The 12897-nt window shown below is 47.7% G+C and overlaps 1 protein-coding gene across 1 annotated transcript in view; it reads left to right on the forward strand.

Annotated features, from left to right (window-relative positions):
- The window catches only part of stpg2 (sperm-tail PG-rich repeat containing 2), a 47948-nt gene that overhangs the window by 4004 nt on the left and 31047 nt on the right, over positions 1–12897 (forward strand). The window contains exons 5-9 of the mRNA XM_036526855.1: positions 1573–1688; positions 4306–4417; positions 9157–9264; positions 11866–12025; positions 12636–12799. Of these exons, the coding sequence (XP_036382748.1) occupies positions 1573–1688; positions 4306–4417; positions 9157–9264; positions 11866–12025; positions 12636–12799 (660 nt within the window). The remainder of the gene's footprint in view (positions 1–1572; positions 1689–4305; positions 4418–9156; positions 9265–11865; positions 12026–12635; positions 12800–12897) is intronic.

The following is a 12897-nucleotide window of genomic DNA, read 5'->3' on the forward strand; positions in this document are numbered from 1 at the left end:
ATTGTGCTGAATTTGTTGCATTTACAGTCAGAAGAAGTGCTCTTTGCTGTATGGAAAGTGGTTGTTGCGCTTCCTTTGTATTCTGGACAGGTGTGGTCTGAGCATTTAGGTGGAAGTGTGTCTTTTTGAATGAGTGGGATCCAAAAAACCAAGATGAATAGAAATGTGTGAGAGTGTGTGTGTGTGTGTGTGTGTGTGTGTGTGTGTGTGTGTGTGATGAAGCAGACTGGCACAGAGGCCTGGCGGTGCAGACCTGTCACTCCAGTGTTCCTACGGTTATTGCCTCTGTGATTGATTTTCTAATTCAGCCTCACTGATCAACTTTATTAGACATTCAAGCAGAGGGGAGAAAAGAAGCCCCTGAGCCTTATTGCAAATGCCAGCAGGAGCAGAGAGGAGCGGAGGAAGAATGCAAAGTAGATGGGTTCCAGTCACACTATATGTGACAACAGTCATTTCATAACACAGACATACTGAGAGGAATTAAAAGTGCAACAAAATATTTTGTCTTTTTATTTTCCCCAGAGGTGCATGGCCACAAATGATTAATCCAAATATTTTCATTAACGTAATTTTCTTCATACGCAGTTGTCCAAACTTGAAGCACTCAGTTTGATCACTTGTGTGTTTGTACAGGCTATAATGCTTTGCTGATGCGCTAATGCGGATGAGCTGACCCTTATTCTCCCATCAGGGGCTCAATACAGCTTGTCTGGGCCGCCCTGGGTTGTTACGAGAGATACCGTGACCGCATCTTGACCACGTCGTGACCGCGGCTGCCCACGCTCTCCGAGCTGAGCGCGGCACTTGAGTCTGGAGAGGGTCTGAAACCCTCGTGTTATGTCGATACCACATTGGGTGCGAACGCTGCAGGCGGCAAACGGAGACACTAACACATGAGACGCTGAACTCTTACTGGAAAAATTGACCCCCCTTGGATTTCACGTCCTCTGATTTATCACGGATTGGAAGAAGAGAGTGTGTCACGAATGCCCCATCATTATGTGCACTCCAGCTTCTCAGCTTAAGAAATAGATCCCTCTGTATTTTGTATTAATTTTAAGCCAGGATAATTTGTTGCATTTATGTTGCCTCTCAATGTATAGGTATTTCCCCTTCTTTCCTCTTACACAAACTAATGCAAGGTTGAACGCATCAATGTCTTCGTAAAAACTCTGCTTGACAGTGTTGTGAGTGACAGTGGCTGTCTGTGTGACAGAGCATGTGCGTGTCACCTGCACTGCCAGTCTTTCCCCTGCAGTTCTGCAGCAGGTGTCTGGGAAATTGTCCCACAGGACATCAGTCATGGTGACCCGCGTGGCTACCCCTCTGCAGTGTGATAGCAGTTCCAAAGCGCTAGGGTAGTCCACATCCGCCCCCAAATTTCATGCAGAGCCAAGGCCTTTTGGGGAGTCTAACATAAAGCCATTTTAATAACTTCGGGATCAGCGTCTCCAAACCCTTAATCAAACCATCCGATTCCTAAAGGGCATAATAATTGCACGCTAATTAGAATGCATTAATTACAAAACCTCTCTTTTCTGCCCTCGCTTCTTTGGAACTCTGTCTCAGGCGGAGAACTCCTCCTCACTGAGGTATAAAGGGGTGCACTTTGGGAAGATGACAGCGAAGCGCAGAGAGGTGAAGGAGCCTGAAGGCCCTGGACCTGCGGACTACAGGCCTGAGGAGTAAGTGACACTTCTCTACTTCTGCTGGCTATAACAGTTGTGCAGGTGTTCCAAAAGGTCAAAAGATGTAGAGTAAATTAGAGAAAGGTGGGTGTATGTTTATCACGCCTAGACATCATCAAAAGTCATGTTGGGCCTACGTCAATGAAATGACTGCAACGCAGTAAAATAAGATGTAATTACAGTGTAAGCCGCTTAATATTCTCTCTGCCTTGCGGGATAAATATGTCATATTAAGAGGGTTGTGATTTTAATGGGGTTCCAATATTGTCCAATGACTCTGACGTGGAGAGGAAAAAATAACATATCGAGTTTGAGCTCATTGTTTTAGTTTCCAATGTTAACATACACAGAGTACTTTAAGAACATATAAACCACGGTACAGTATTTCCAAAGACTGCATTAGCTTTTCTCAGCCTAAATACCGAACAGACTCTACAATGCTTCTGTATATTGTCACTAATAAAAGACAGACCATGGCCTTGCTGATGATAAAGACACTATTTTTGCTATGCTGTTTGTAGTTACAAGAGAAAGATGACCCAAAATCCAATGCTAACAAGTTGCAAGTTAAATACTTTTCCTTTTTTAAAAATATTTAAAATTTTACAGGCAACTGAAACAAATGGATAAACACACAAATGTGCATGTGCACCACCCGTAACTTCTCTGCAGGAATTGAAGCTTATGAACCAGAATTTCTCAGAGTTAAATGTGCACTACAAATATTTCTGTAGAGCCTGTCACACTGTTCTGAGTTGGACCTTGAGACTTGCCCCCTGATCCTCTAATGCACTGATTCTCAATCCTGTTCCTGGGGCCCCCCTGCTCCACACATTTTCCATCTTTCCCTGCTCTACCTACCTGACTGAACTCCTCAGTGGCACTTTTGATTAGCTGAGCACACCTGATTTAATCAAGAGCAAGAACACTAATTTCAATCAGGTGTGTTTGGAGCAAGGGCAGATAGAAGATATGCAGGACAGGGGGGCTCCAGGAGTAGGATTGAGAAACACTGCAATGGAAGCACAGATAATGATGCAGCTAACAACAGTAATTAGCGAGCTAGTAATGTTAGCCACAGCATATCAGTAGGTGGTGGCATTTTAGGCAGTTGATCTTGCCTGGAATATCAGCAGTGAATATTAGCCTAGTTGAAGTTTGTCTTTTGTCAACATTTTTCTAAAGGGTTTTTGGGATGTTCACATCTTCGAACCCACCGAGTGCGTATGTTCCGATGGTTTGCCTTCAGGGTTCGTTTCCGCGCCATAGCGGCGCCTGCGTTCTGGGTCTGCGCTCCCAGCCGCGCAGCCGGGGCGTTGGGTGACTCAGAGGCCGCACAGCTTGAAAGCTGGCTCGTCAAGATGTCAGCGACTGCTGGTCCACCGGCACTGCGCTCGGGCCGATCTGCGCGAGCAGTTTCTGAAGAAACGACCAGTGCGTGACACGTCACGAAGGATGGAAAAAACGCAAGCAAGGGGCCATCTCGCCACATCCATCGGCCCATTGACGTCACAGTTGACTTTTTTAAAAACTTTAACAAAACTGTTGCTCAATTAGAGTTTTGCTTCGTCGTGTGTCCCCAGGTGATCCTCCCCCCTCCTTCAGCTCCGGCCCCCTCAGAGTCCCCCTCAGTGTTAATCCCCACCAGCACGCTCCCACTCACCATGTGCTGAGACTAGATACAGCATAAAAGACTGGGCAGATTGTGACGCTTGGACATACAATCACAGACGGCCAGACAGACAGACAGGCAGATGAGCAGCTGAACATTTAGACAAACAGCCCAGGCAGACATACTGGCAGAGATGCATCAGGACAAATTAAGAGTACTAGATGGCAATATAGTGGTAGGGAGGTCAGGGAGGTCAGATTTTATGAGTGTGATTACCGCAGTGATTAGGACAAGGCAGCTATTAAGACTAAGTGCAGACCATTGTTCATCATAGCCAAGTTGCGCTGTCTCAGCTGTTGTTCAGGTTGTTGTTCTTCTAGCTGAGATAATCATGATGTTCATTTCAGCACTGCCATCTCATCGTAAGGCTCAAAGTCCCGCTTTTGTATCATGTTTTTGTGCAAGAACAATTCTGAGACCAGTTCAGTTTCTGGCAGCCTCTACACATCCTGGCTGACTGATCAGAAACAAAAGATAATTGCGACTCAGCATTGTACTAGCTATGAATATCATCTGACCTCAGAGCGATGCCTTTCTTGCTGCAGTTGAGACTAATTTGTGTAGCTGGGGATGATCTTATATGAAACCTGTATTATATGAAGATACTCTGTTTAAAATGCTCCTTCCCACTGTGATTTAGACAATTAAAGAGAATGATGCATACAAAATACACATATATACTGTATGTAGTGGGCTCCCTCTCAATACTGTTGTCTGAAGATCATCAACAACTCAATAGGAGGGAGGACAACTTCCTCCCCACCCAACCCCGCCCCCCACTCTCTGTAATGGAGACAGGAGACAGGAAGTGTAAATCATGGGCCTCCACCCCCGCACTCCTACCAGGAACGGTCTGAGCTGAGGATGATAGACAGAAGAGAGGCTCGCTCCCCTCGGCCGCTGCAGTCAGGGGCTGACGGATCTGCTGTTTCTCTGTGACAGGAACCATACCGTCCTCTATGAGAATGTCAACCTGAAGAGGGAGCAGCGGAGCAGGGCGCAGCTTGTCCTCCCACGGTACCATGAGATTGTGGCACTGCAGGAGGAGAAGAAGGTGAGGCATGGACATCACCCACACACTGTTTCCCGGGGTTACAAGCAAGCCAAACTTCAGGGGATAACATTCCTGTATTACCTCTACTGCTGGGGTCTGACTCTCTGTCTGGCTGTGTGTCTGTGAACAGCATAACTGAAAATGTTATGGATGTTTGAATGAAGCTCAGTGAAATGATTGGCATTGAGATCAGGACAAAATTTCTCAGTTTTAGGGTTGTGGTGACTACTGCTAAAGGTGACTTCTGTGGACTGCCCCTGTAGTTATGTTTTGGTTGCTTGACTTTTTATCTTTGTACAGTGTATAAGGGTATGAGGGTAAATGCTTCCAATCACTGCCGTTAATCACACAACTGCAGTAGTCACTCTAGATAGTTTAGCCCCGATATACTTGGACAATGTTCCACATGTCTACAGCCCACATGTAGACTGTGATCAACTGATGTTGGTCATCTCTCCATACCCCCAAGAAATGTTAGTTTTCAGTGATGGAGACTTGAGTTGGGTATTATGTCACTCAAAGCTAAATGAGGTTCCTGTTCTTTGACATTTATAAATTCAGATTAAACAAGCAGTTATGCAATGTCTTTTAGCCAAAGGCATTGTTATTGTTCTGAATGAGCAAGATTACAAGCAGTAAAGAAAAAGGGAAAACTAAAAAGCCCTTCCCTTACTGCATTTAATCTAATTGTGGTATTATGTTTACTGCTCCCTGTCCAACTTTGTTAAATTTATTGTTATAAACTCAACTTTATCCCCTTTTCGTGTAACCTGCACAATGCTTTGAGTTTCTACAAATGCTTTTCTTCTGTGCAGAGGGGATTGAGTGAAGGAGATGAACAGATGTTAAAACACAAAGCCTCTCTCTCAGGCCTGTAAGCATGTCTGTTTTTAAAGAGGAACGACTCTCCAGCCCCAGCACAAAGACTGCTGACGCACCAACTCTCCCGCCGAAAGTGCCCGTGGGAGCAGAAGCTCTTCTTTAATATCGGCAACCCCGCAGGGCTCGGGGCTTCTGTGCACACGCACACAGCACAGAGGAAGAGATTCATTAGCCCTGGCCGGAGAAAGCCGGATCGCTCCCCCGTACCTCGGAGCTGGGGGCCCGGGGGGACATGTCCGAGCGCCTCCGGGGAAAGATCGAATGCCTCCCCCTGACCGCTCCCTCCACTCGCGGCCGGTCTTCCCATCCCCGCCGGTCAGCGGACGAGCTCCCCGTGTGACGTGAGGCTCGCTGATCTGAGATCAAGGATTAGGGATTAAGGCGGGCTGGGGGGCTCGGGAGCGGTTCGCAGCTCAGACCGCAGCGCTTAGACTTGACAGGAGGGAGACAGAAATCCCCCACGGTGCATTCACAGGGCAGCCATTGCCTGGCTTGTTCCAGAAAGCCGTTTTCTCTCTTCTGTCAAAGAAAATCAAACATGCAGACAAAGAGGAGAAAAGCCATGCGTCTGGGCTGCACGGCATGTTCTTTCAACAGTGTGCTGCGTAATTACCCCAGTGAAAATGGTGTCTCATTACGGGACCATTTTCCTGTCTGTTTCACACATCTGATGAAGGCACGATCTGTAGAGGGCTACATTCCTACAGGCTTGATGGATGACACGCTGACAGCTGAGAAAGTCACGCTTATGTGGCGGGCCTTACCACCGCTGCGCGTGACACTCGCCACCCCCGCGTTTGTGCAACCGAGGCTCTGTAGCCACCTTTCAGACTCAAGGCCCCTGCTTTTGTTCAGGATCAAAACTGACTTCAGGTCAGTTGCAAGGCTTGCAATTCAGTGCCACCTTGAAAGGGTGACGTACACCCCCTTTCATAAAGGTTGTAGCGTGATTAAAACTGAATAAACAGTTCTGAGGGCATGGAGCTATTTTCATTAACGCGACTTGCAAATCAAGCGCTTGCAGTCTTCATCATGCAGGAGGAAAGATATTAGTCTGCAATCAATGAGATGATTTTCAAGTAATAAGAGTACCTGCCGTGAGGAACGATAGCTGTGCTGGGAACAAAACAGGTCGGGATTAGTCAGAGTGCTGAACTAAGATGTGCTTTCCCCTCTGTATCTGTAGATTATGTCACCGGCTCTGAATGCCACAAATCCATATATATTTGCAGGGCACAAGAAAGCACGGCATGTCTAAAAATAAAGAAGAATGCACTTTAATTGAAAATGTTTCTCGTCTCCGTTTGTAGATGATGTGTACTGGTAGAACAGTTTGTGTTTGGTTGGTATGTACTGCATGATCAAAGCTGTTTTCAGCAGGTGCGTATCTCTTCTGGAAACGCACCTGCATGCTATTTATATGAGGTGCTCGCAACTGGTTCCTTTTCATAAAACTTGCTTTAATGAGACAACCTTCAGATCTTTCAGTTTGGGATGTAGAAAACCAGTCAAAATCTGACGACAGTGTGGCCACTAGAGGGCACCAAAACTCAACATTCAGGCTGAACTCGGCCTATATTTTGCATATATTTATTTCTGAAGCATTTCCGACTCAGCAGCCCTTTGTGACTTAGCTACAGTATATGTAAGTGCATGTGGCTGGATATGGCTCCAGTGTGCTCGATGGCATTTCTGCTGTTGTTATTCACTCATATTTTCTGTGTGTTAAATGCCTCAGTAGATTAAGGTACAGGGGGTTGTTTGATTAGCCGTAGTGTGTATTGGCTGTGTGGCTTTCAGGGACACAGTTAGCTGGGCATGTGAGTGTGTGTGTGTGTGTGCCGGGGGGGCATGTACACCACATGCCAATGCTCTTTGCTACCGGCAGAGCCCGGGTGAGGGCATGTTAGGGCGGTTGCAAGCTGCTCCAAACCCGGTTTACCCAGACCGCCGTGCGGACAGACCTTAGGTGCGCGTGGCCCGACCGCTTCTCCGTCATGGAGAGGCGTCAGTCTGGCTGAGTTGAGAGTGCGTCGTTAGACCCCCACTGGTCGCCCCCCCGTTTGGCCCGGCCTGGCATCCGTCATCATTAGAGACGGGCTGACTGCGCTGGCCGCGAGCAGATGGGTCATTACCGCCACCGCCGCCGCTGCTGAAACACTTCCTGGAGGACACACGCACCCCACGCGCGCCCACTGTCACGCACATTAACCATCACACGCACCAGCACCACCCCCCCCACACACGGGCTCAGGTATGCCTCTGCAATAACGGCGAGCCCAAAGCACCTCGCTGGCTCATCCGCTGCCCGGAGCACCCTGTCTTTTAACTGTGCTCTTTTATGAGAGTACGGCACACCAGAGGGGACATACAGTGCTGAGCAGTAAAAGTGTAAAAGCAGAAGACCTTGAGTTTACCTCTATTCAGTTTATATAACAACACCATAACAAATAAATCCAGGCCACCAAGGTGTACTCGTTCACAGCATTCCCAAACACTGCCCGCAGATAGACGCGACTGCCTCAGGTAATAGTCTCCCTCGTTTCTGAACCGTGGTGCTGATCACTCGGTATATCATGCATTAATGCATATATCACATTGTGGTACTACGGTTCAGTGCTTCCTAAATGCTGTTTTCATTTGCGCACCTCTGTACAGATACACCCTCACCTGCAGACATAATTGTACAGTAAAATGAGTGCCCATACCTTGTTAACTTGATTGGGATGAACAGTTTGAAGCCACGCTATATGCTGATTGAATGCAAATAGCTTTCATTTAATTTGATTTAATTAAACCAGATAAATTAAATCAGCCAACATTTTTTGGATGTTTTACACAAGGGAGCGGGAGTAGTTCTAAAGACTGTGAAGATTATAAAAATAAGGAGCGGATAAACATATTCAATAAACTAATGAATGCATGAACTGTTAAATCAATTCTGCCATTATGCGATTCATTCCAAGAGAGACCTTGAAACACCCGAAGTACGGTGGCCATTGAGTTTTAAGACTCAATTGGACGCTGTATTAAATGCATGATGTATATCCTGTTTGCAGAAAGGTGTGCAGCTGGGATACGCCTGGTCTGGAATTAAGAGGGTGGGTGCACTGTGTGGTTTCCATTAAAGCGGTTTAAAGCATCTAGTGCTCACAGTCTCAGTGATTCAGGAGAAGATTGTCACTCTTTAATCAATTGCACAGTTTTCCAATTGAAATAACAACAGTACTGTTATGTCTAGCCCTATTTAGGTACACGACAGACTGCATACCCTTACCTGTAGACATTACAATACAGCGTGTGCGTGTGTGTGTGTGAGTGTATGGATGTGTGTGTATGTTTGTGAGTGTATGAGTGTGTACGTGCGTGTGTGTACATGCGTGTAAATTTGTCTCCTTGTGTTCGGGGCTGTAATTGTCCCTGAACACATCGGTCATGTGGACTCTAATTGTCCATACATCATGCAGCAGTCTGCAGTGCCAGGTGGGGCTGCCCTCCTGGGGAGGGAACAGGGGTCAGATTGGGCCAGGCACAGCCTAATGGGCCCCATCACGGCATGGTCTGCGCCGTCCGACCCAAGTAAGGTTACCCTCTCTGCCACATCTCTCTCCTGCCCTTTCTCTCTGTCTCTCCCTCTCTCTCTCTCCTGCTCTGCCCTGCAAGACTGAGGCTCTTCATCTTCATAATTGAGTCTTCATCTGCTCCTTCGACTCCTCTCACCTCCCCCCCCTGCTCTGTGATCCACAGCTGCGTGGTCTCAAACCGGGGGGCAATTTTTCCCCCTCTCCCTCTGAACCGCACAGTGGTGATGGCTGCGTCTTGTCATTTTCTTTTCTTTTTTACATTCTAATCTTCAGGGCGTCCCAGGTCCTGGGAAGTATGACATCAAGAGCCAGTTTGAGAAATCCACTGACCAAAAGGGCGGGCACCCTGCCTCTGCGCCCCCCTTCCTCTGCCAGGCCCAGGTAAAGACGCGATCCTCTTCACCCCCCCCCCCCCCCGTCTCTCCCCTTCACTACGGCCTAATGTCTTCATTTTTTGCTCTCGGGATTTGAGAGTGATGGTTCTGGACAGTGAGAGCTTTATTCCACGGACTGGCAGGCATGGCCCGACGCACGTGCTGACAGGCTGCGAGAGACAGGCATAGATGGCTCGGCGGGTCAGAGCTCACCTGGATGTCTGTGGAGCGGTGTGGGTTGACATGCGTTACGCTACCTGTACCGGATGCTGGTCCATCATGGGGCCGCAACCTCAATCCATCTCTGTAATCCTGAGCGCCAGGCAGAGATATGACACAGCTGGGGACTGAACCCGTAACCTACCGAGATTGAACCAAGTGTAAAAAAGAGAAAAAATATATGCCTGAATCACTTCTGCTTTTTGAGCAAGTCACAAGCAAATAAGTCTTTGACGCAGCATGTTTTAGGAGAAATAGATGTGGCTGAGTCTGCTCATGGCTGATACCTGCTTAGTTTACTGAATTTTAGTGTGTAAGAAGATAGGTTTGGGGCTGCAACGCTCCACGGAAACAGATGTTCTAATCCCCCCCCACCCGCACAAACTCCACCCTCCCACACGCAGAATGGGGGTCCAGGGCATTAAAAAAGAAAAAAAAACCCAATCCCCCATGTGAGACAGACAGGAAAGGACCAGTGAGATGCGGCGAGATGGCGGCTCTGATCTCGTTTCCTTGACCGCATGTCGGGCGCGCCTCTGATCTCGCCTGTGAAGCGAGCTCCTCTGCTCTGGGAGGGACGCGGGCCTCTCAGATCTGCCTCTCACCGAACGGCCGTGCCGCCCGACGGCTCTTCTCCCGAGGAGCGGAGCCTGACAGCGCGGGTACAGCAGCTGGAACTCCATCTTTTTCCTCCTCACTTTATCCACTGATGATTATTAATCAGACGCTTGCTGGACTCTGCATGGGGCCAGACCTGAGAGGCAATTCCCAGACTGGTTGTGTGAGGATATGCAGACCTTTCATACCATCTTTTGCAATCGGTCCAGGCTGAAGTTTAAGTGAAACATCACGCTGGGGGCCCCATAATTCAGCAACACGCTACTAATACACAAATACACTTTGCTTATAATTAATATCCCATAATTAATATCCGATCTTCCCCTACCGTCTCATGAAAATGGAACTACCAGAGCCGTTCCCTGGTTGGGAGCTCTAAGACTTTTCAGGGATCTGGTTTAACCTTCAAAATCTGGAATCAAAAGCTCCCTGGATATCCTCGGGTGACACAAAGATCTGGCCCTGCATATTTTGACAGCGTGTATTTGACATCGGGCCACGAGGGAGGGACTACCGGTGTGGGGGATGGGACCAAAAACTCTTTGCAGTAACAAGATATCGAACTCTGCGCGTCTGACATTGAGAATTCTGTCCTCACCACCGCGCGTTCCATCAGCGGAGCTCCCGTAATGAAAAGAGCTCCTCCGCCCAACCAGGAAGTGACACAGAGTGTGTAATCTCAACAGCGCTTTTGGCCTCTTGTGAGACTTCAGAGGTGCCGGTGCAGAGGAGGGAGAGATTAAAGAGTGCGACTGCCTCTCACCAACAGCATTCGCCTTCATCCTCTCTTCCCTTTCAGAGTGGCTTATTGCTTTATCTTCACACGCGGCATCCGGGACACCTTGCGGTCACGCTTCATTAAGCACACCATTGACCTATGTAATCACGCTGTAGTTAAGCAAGTAAGAACTTCACAACTGCAAGAAAGTTCTGTAAACTATTATACATGTGCATATCATTATGTAAGTAACTTGCGTAAATGCAAGTACACATTATTGCATTACTCGTGTTAATGCATAAACAGATTATGGTTGGTTTTGGGGATGATTTAGGGTTAAATTTAGGATTACGTTCTATGGATTCTATGGATTACGTTTACATTACATTAATTCAATTCGCAGACACTTTTATCCAAAGCAACTTACAAGTGAGGTAGAGTACAACACAAGCAAAAAACCATAAGGAGTCAACAACATTAGAAGCACTGCATGACCAGGTTTCAATGGTTGGCCAGGAAAGGTGCAAACTAGCTGGTGCAGCTAATGAGTGCGTTAAACCATTAGATTACAATTTTTTTAAATCTTATTTTATAGTTTAGTAGGAGACAGTTTTAAGACATAAGAACTCAGGTGCTCAGGTGAGACCAGAAGAGTTGGTTTACTGTAGGTTTACAGTCAGAGGAACACTGGAGTAACAATGACTGATCACCTATGCTTGAGACAATATGTTATGCAGACCAACATGGGGCACATTAAAGTGGATTGTTCAGATATTTCACTACTATATCAGTTAGTGAGAAAAAAGAGCAAAGCAGAGGTGGTGTAATTCCTCCTCCTAAATACAACACAAACAAATGAAGAGCTCACTTTCATGCTTGATTTATTACAAGCTCATTTGCTCTTAAACATCATCCCAGATTTAGGGGGGTGGGGTGTGATTTAATGTGACCACCTTTTCCATCAAATCAATTTGCCCTGCTTTCTCTTCAAAGCAAACTATGGTTGTTGTTCACACATTAATCCCCCCCCCCCCCCCCAATTCTCTACCCCAGCGTTTTATCCAAGTGAAGGAGTTAGCGCCCCCTGTGGGTGCATACAACGACCCGCGCTGTGCCTTAGAGGTCCTGAAGAGGACCGCAGGCCTCAAAAGGAGTCCATTTGGCCAGACTGCTGTGCGATTCCTCTCCGAGAGCTGGAAATCAGTCACTCCAGGTACGTGTGTGTGTGTGTGTGTGTGTGTGTGTGCATGGGTGTGTGTGTGTGTGTGTGTGTGTGTGTGTGTGTGTGTGTGTGCATGGGTGTGTGTGTGCATGGGTGTGTGTGTGTGTGTGTGTGTGTGTGTGTGTGTGTGCATGGGTGTGTGTGTGTGTGTGTGTGTGTGTGTGTGTGTGTGTGTGTGTGTGTGTGTGCATGGGTGTGTGTGTGTGCGCGCGCTCGTGCTTGTGCTCTTGTATAAATGAAAATGTGCTTCGCTGAAACTAATGTGATTGTGTGCTTATGGCCTTTTGTTTCCGTCAGCCCCACTAAACTGTAACTCACGGAGCTGACGCCGTGAGGGCGTTTATGGCTGGTCCCTGATTTTATTCCTGCTACCTGTAACACTAAATCACCTGGATACGCGGCTGTCTGCCAAGCGCGTAAATACACAGCCGGATAGATTGGTAGATAAAAAGAATTGCCTAAGTAATTGCTAAAATTACAGTATAGCTGAAGCAATGGCATACTGTGTTGTATCAGAGCGTTAGCGTGCGCAGCAGAAGTGTTGTACATTATCTCTCCCCCGCGTGGTTTTGTCTCTGCGCTCGCTCTCTGCTCTTTCCAGGCCCAGGCGCATACAACTTGTTTGACGATGGCATCGCCCAGGACAGCCTGAGGAAGGCCCTCTCGGAGAGCACCAAGAAGGGTGCGTTTGGCTCCAGTGCCCTACGCAGCCCCACCTTCGTCAGGAAGGAGGAGGTGGACCTCCCCGGGCCTGCCCAATACAAGGTAGGGCCTGGTCCATATGCCACACCCAAAGAGCAACTCAGGTAAGCCCGTTCAGTCCGTCAAGAACCGTGCGGCCGTGACCTTGTTGCCTCATACAG

The sequence above is a fragment of the Megalops cyprinoides genome, chromosome 4 (assembly GCF_013368585.1).
Source record: "Megalops cyprinoides isolate fMegCyp1 chromosome 4, fMegCyp1.pri, whole genome shotgun sequence".
Lineage (NCBI taxonomy): Eukaryota > Metazoa > Chordata > Actinopteri > Elopiformes > Megalopidae > Megalops > Megalops cyprinoides.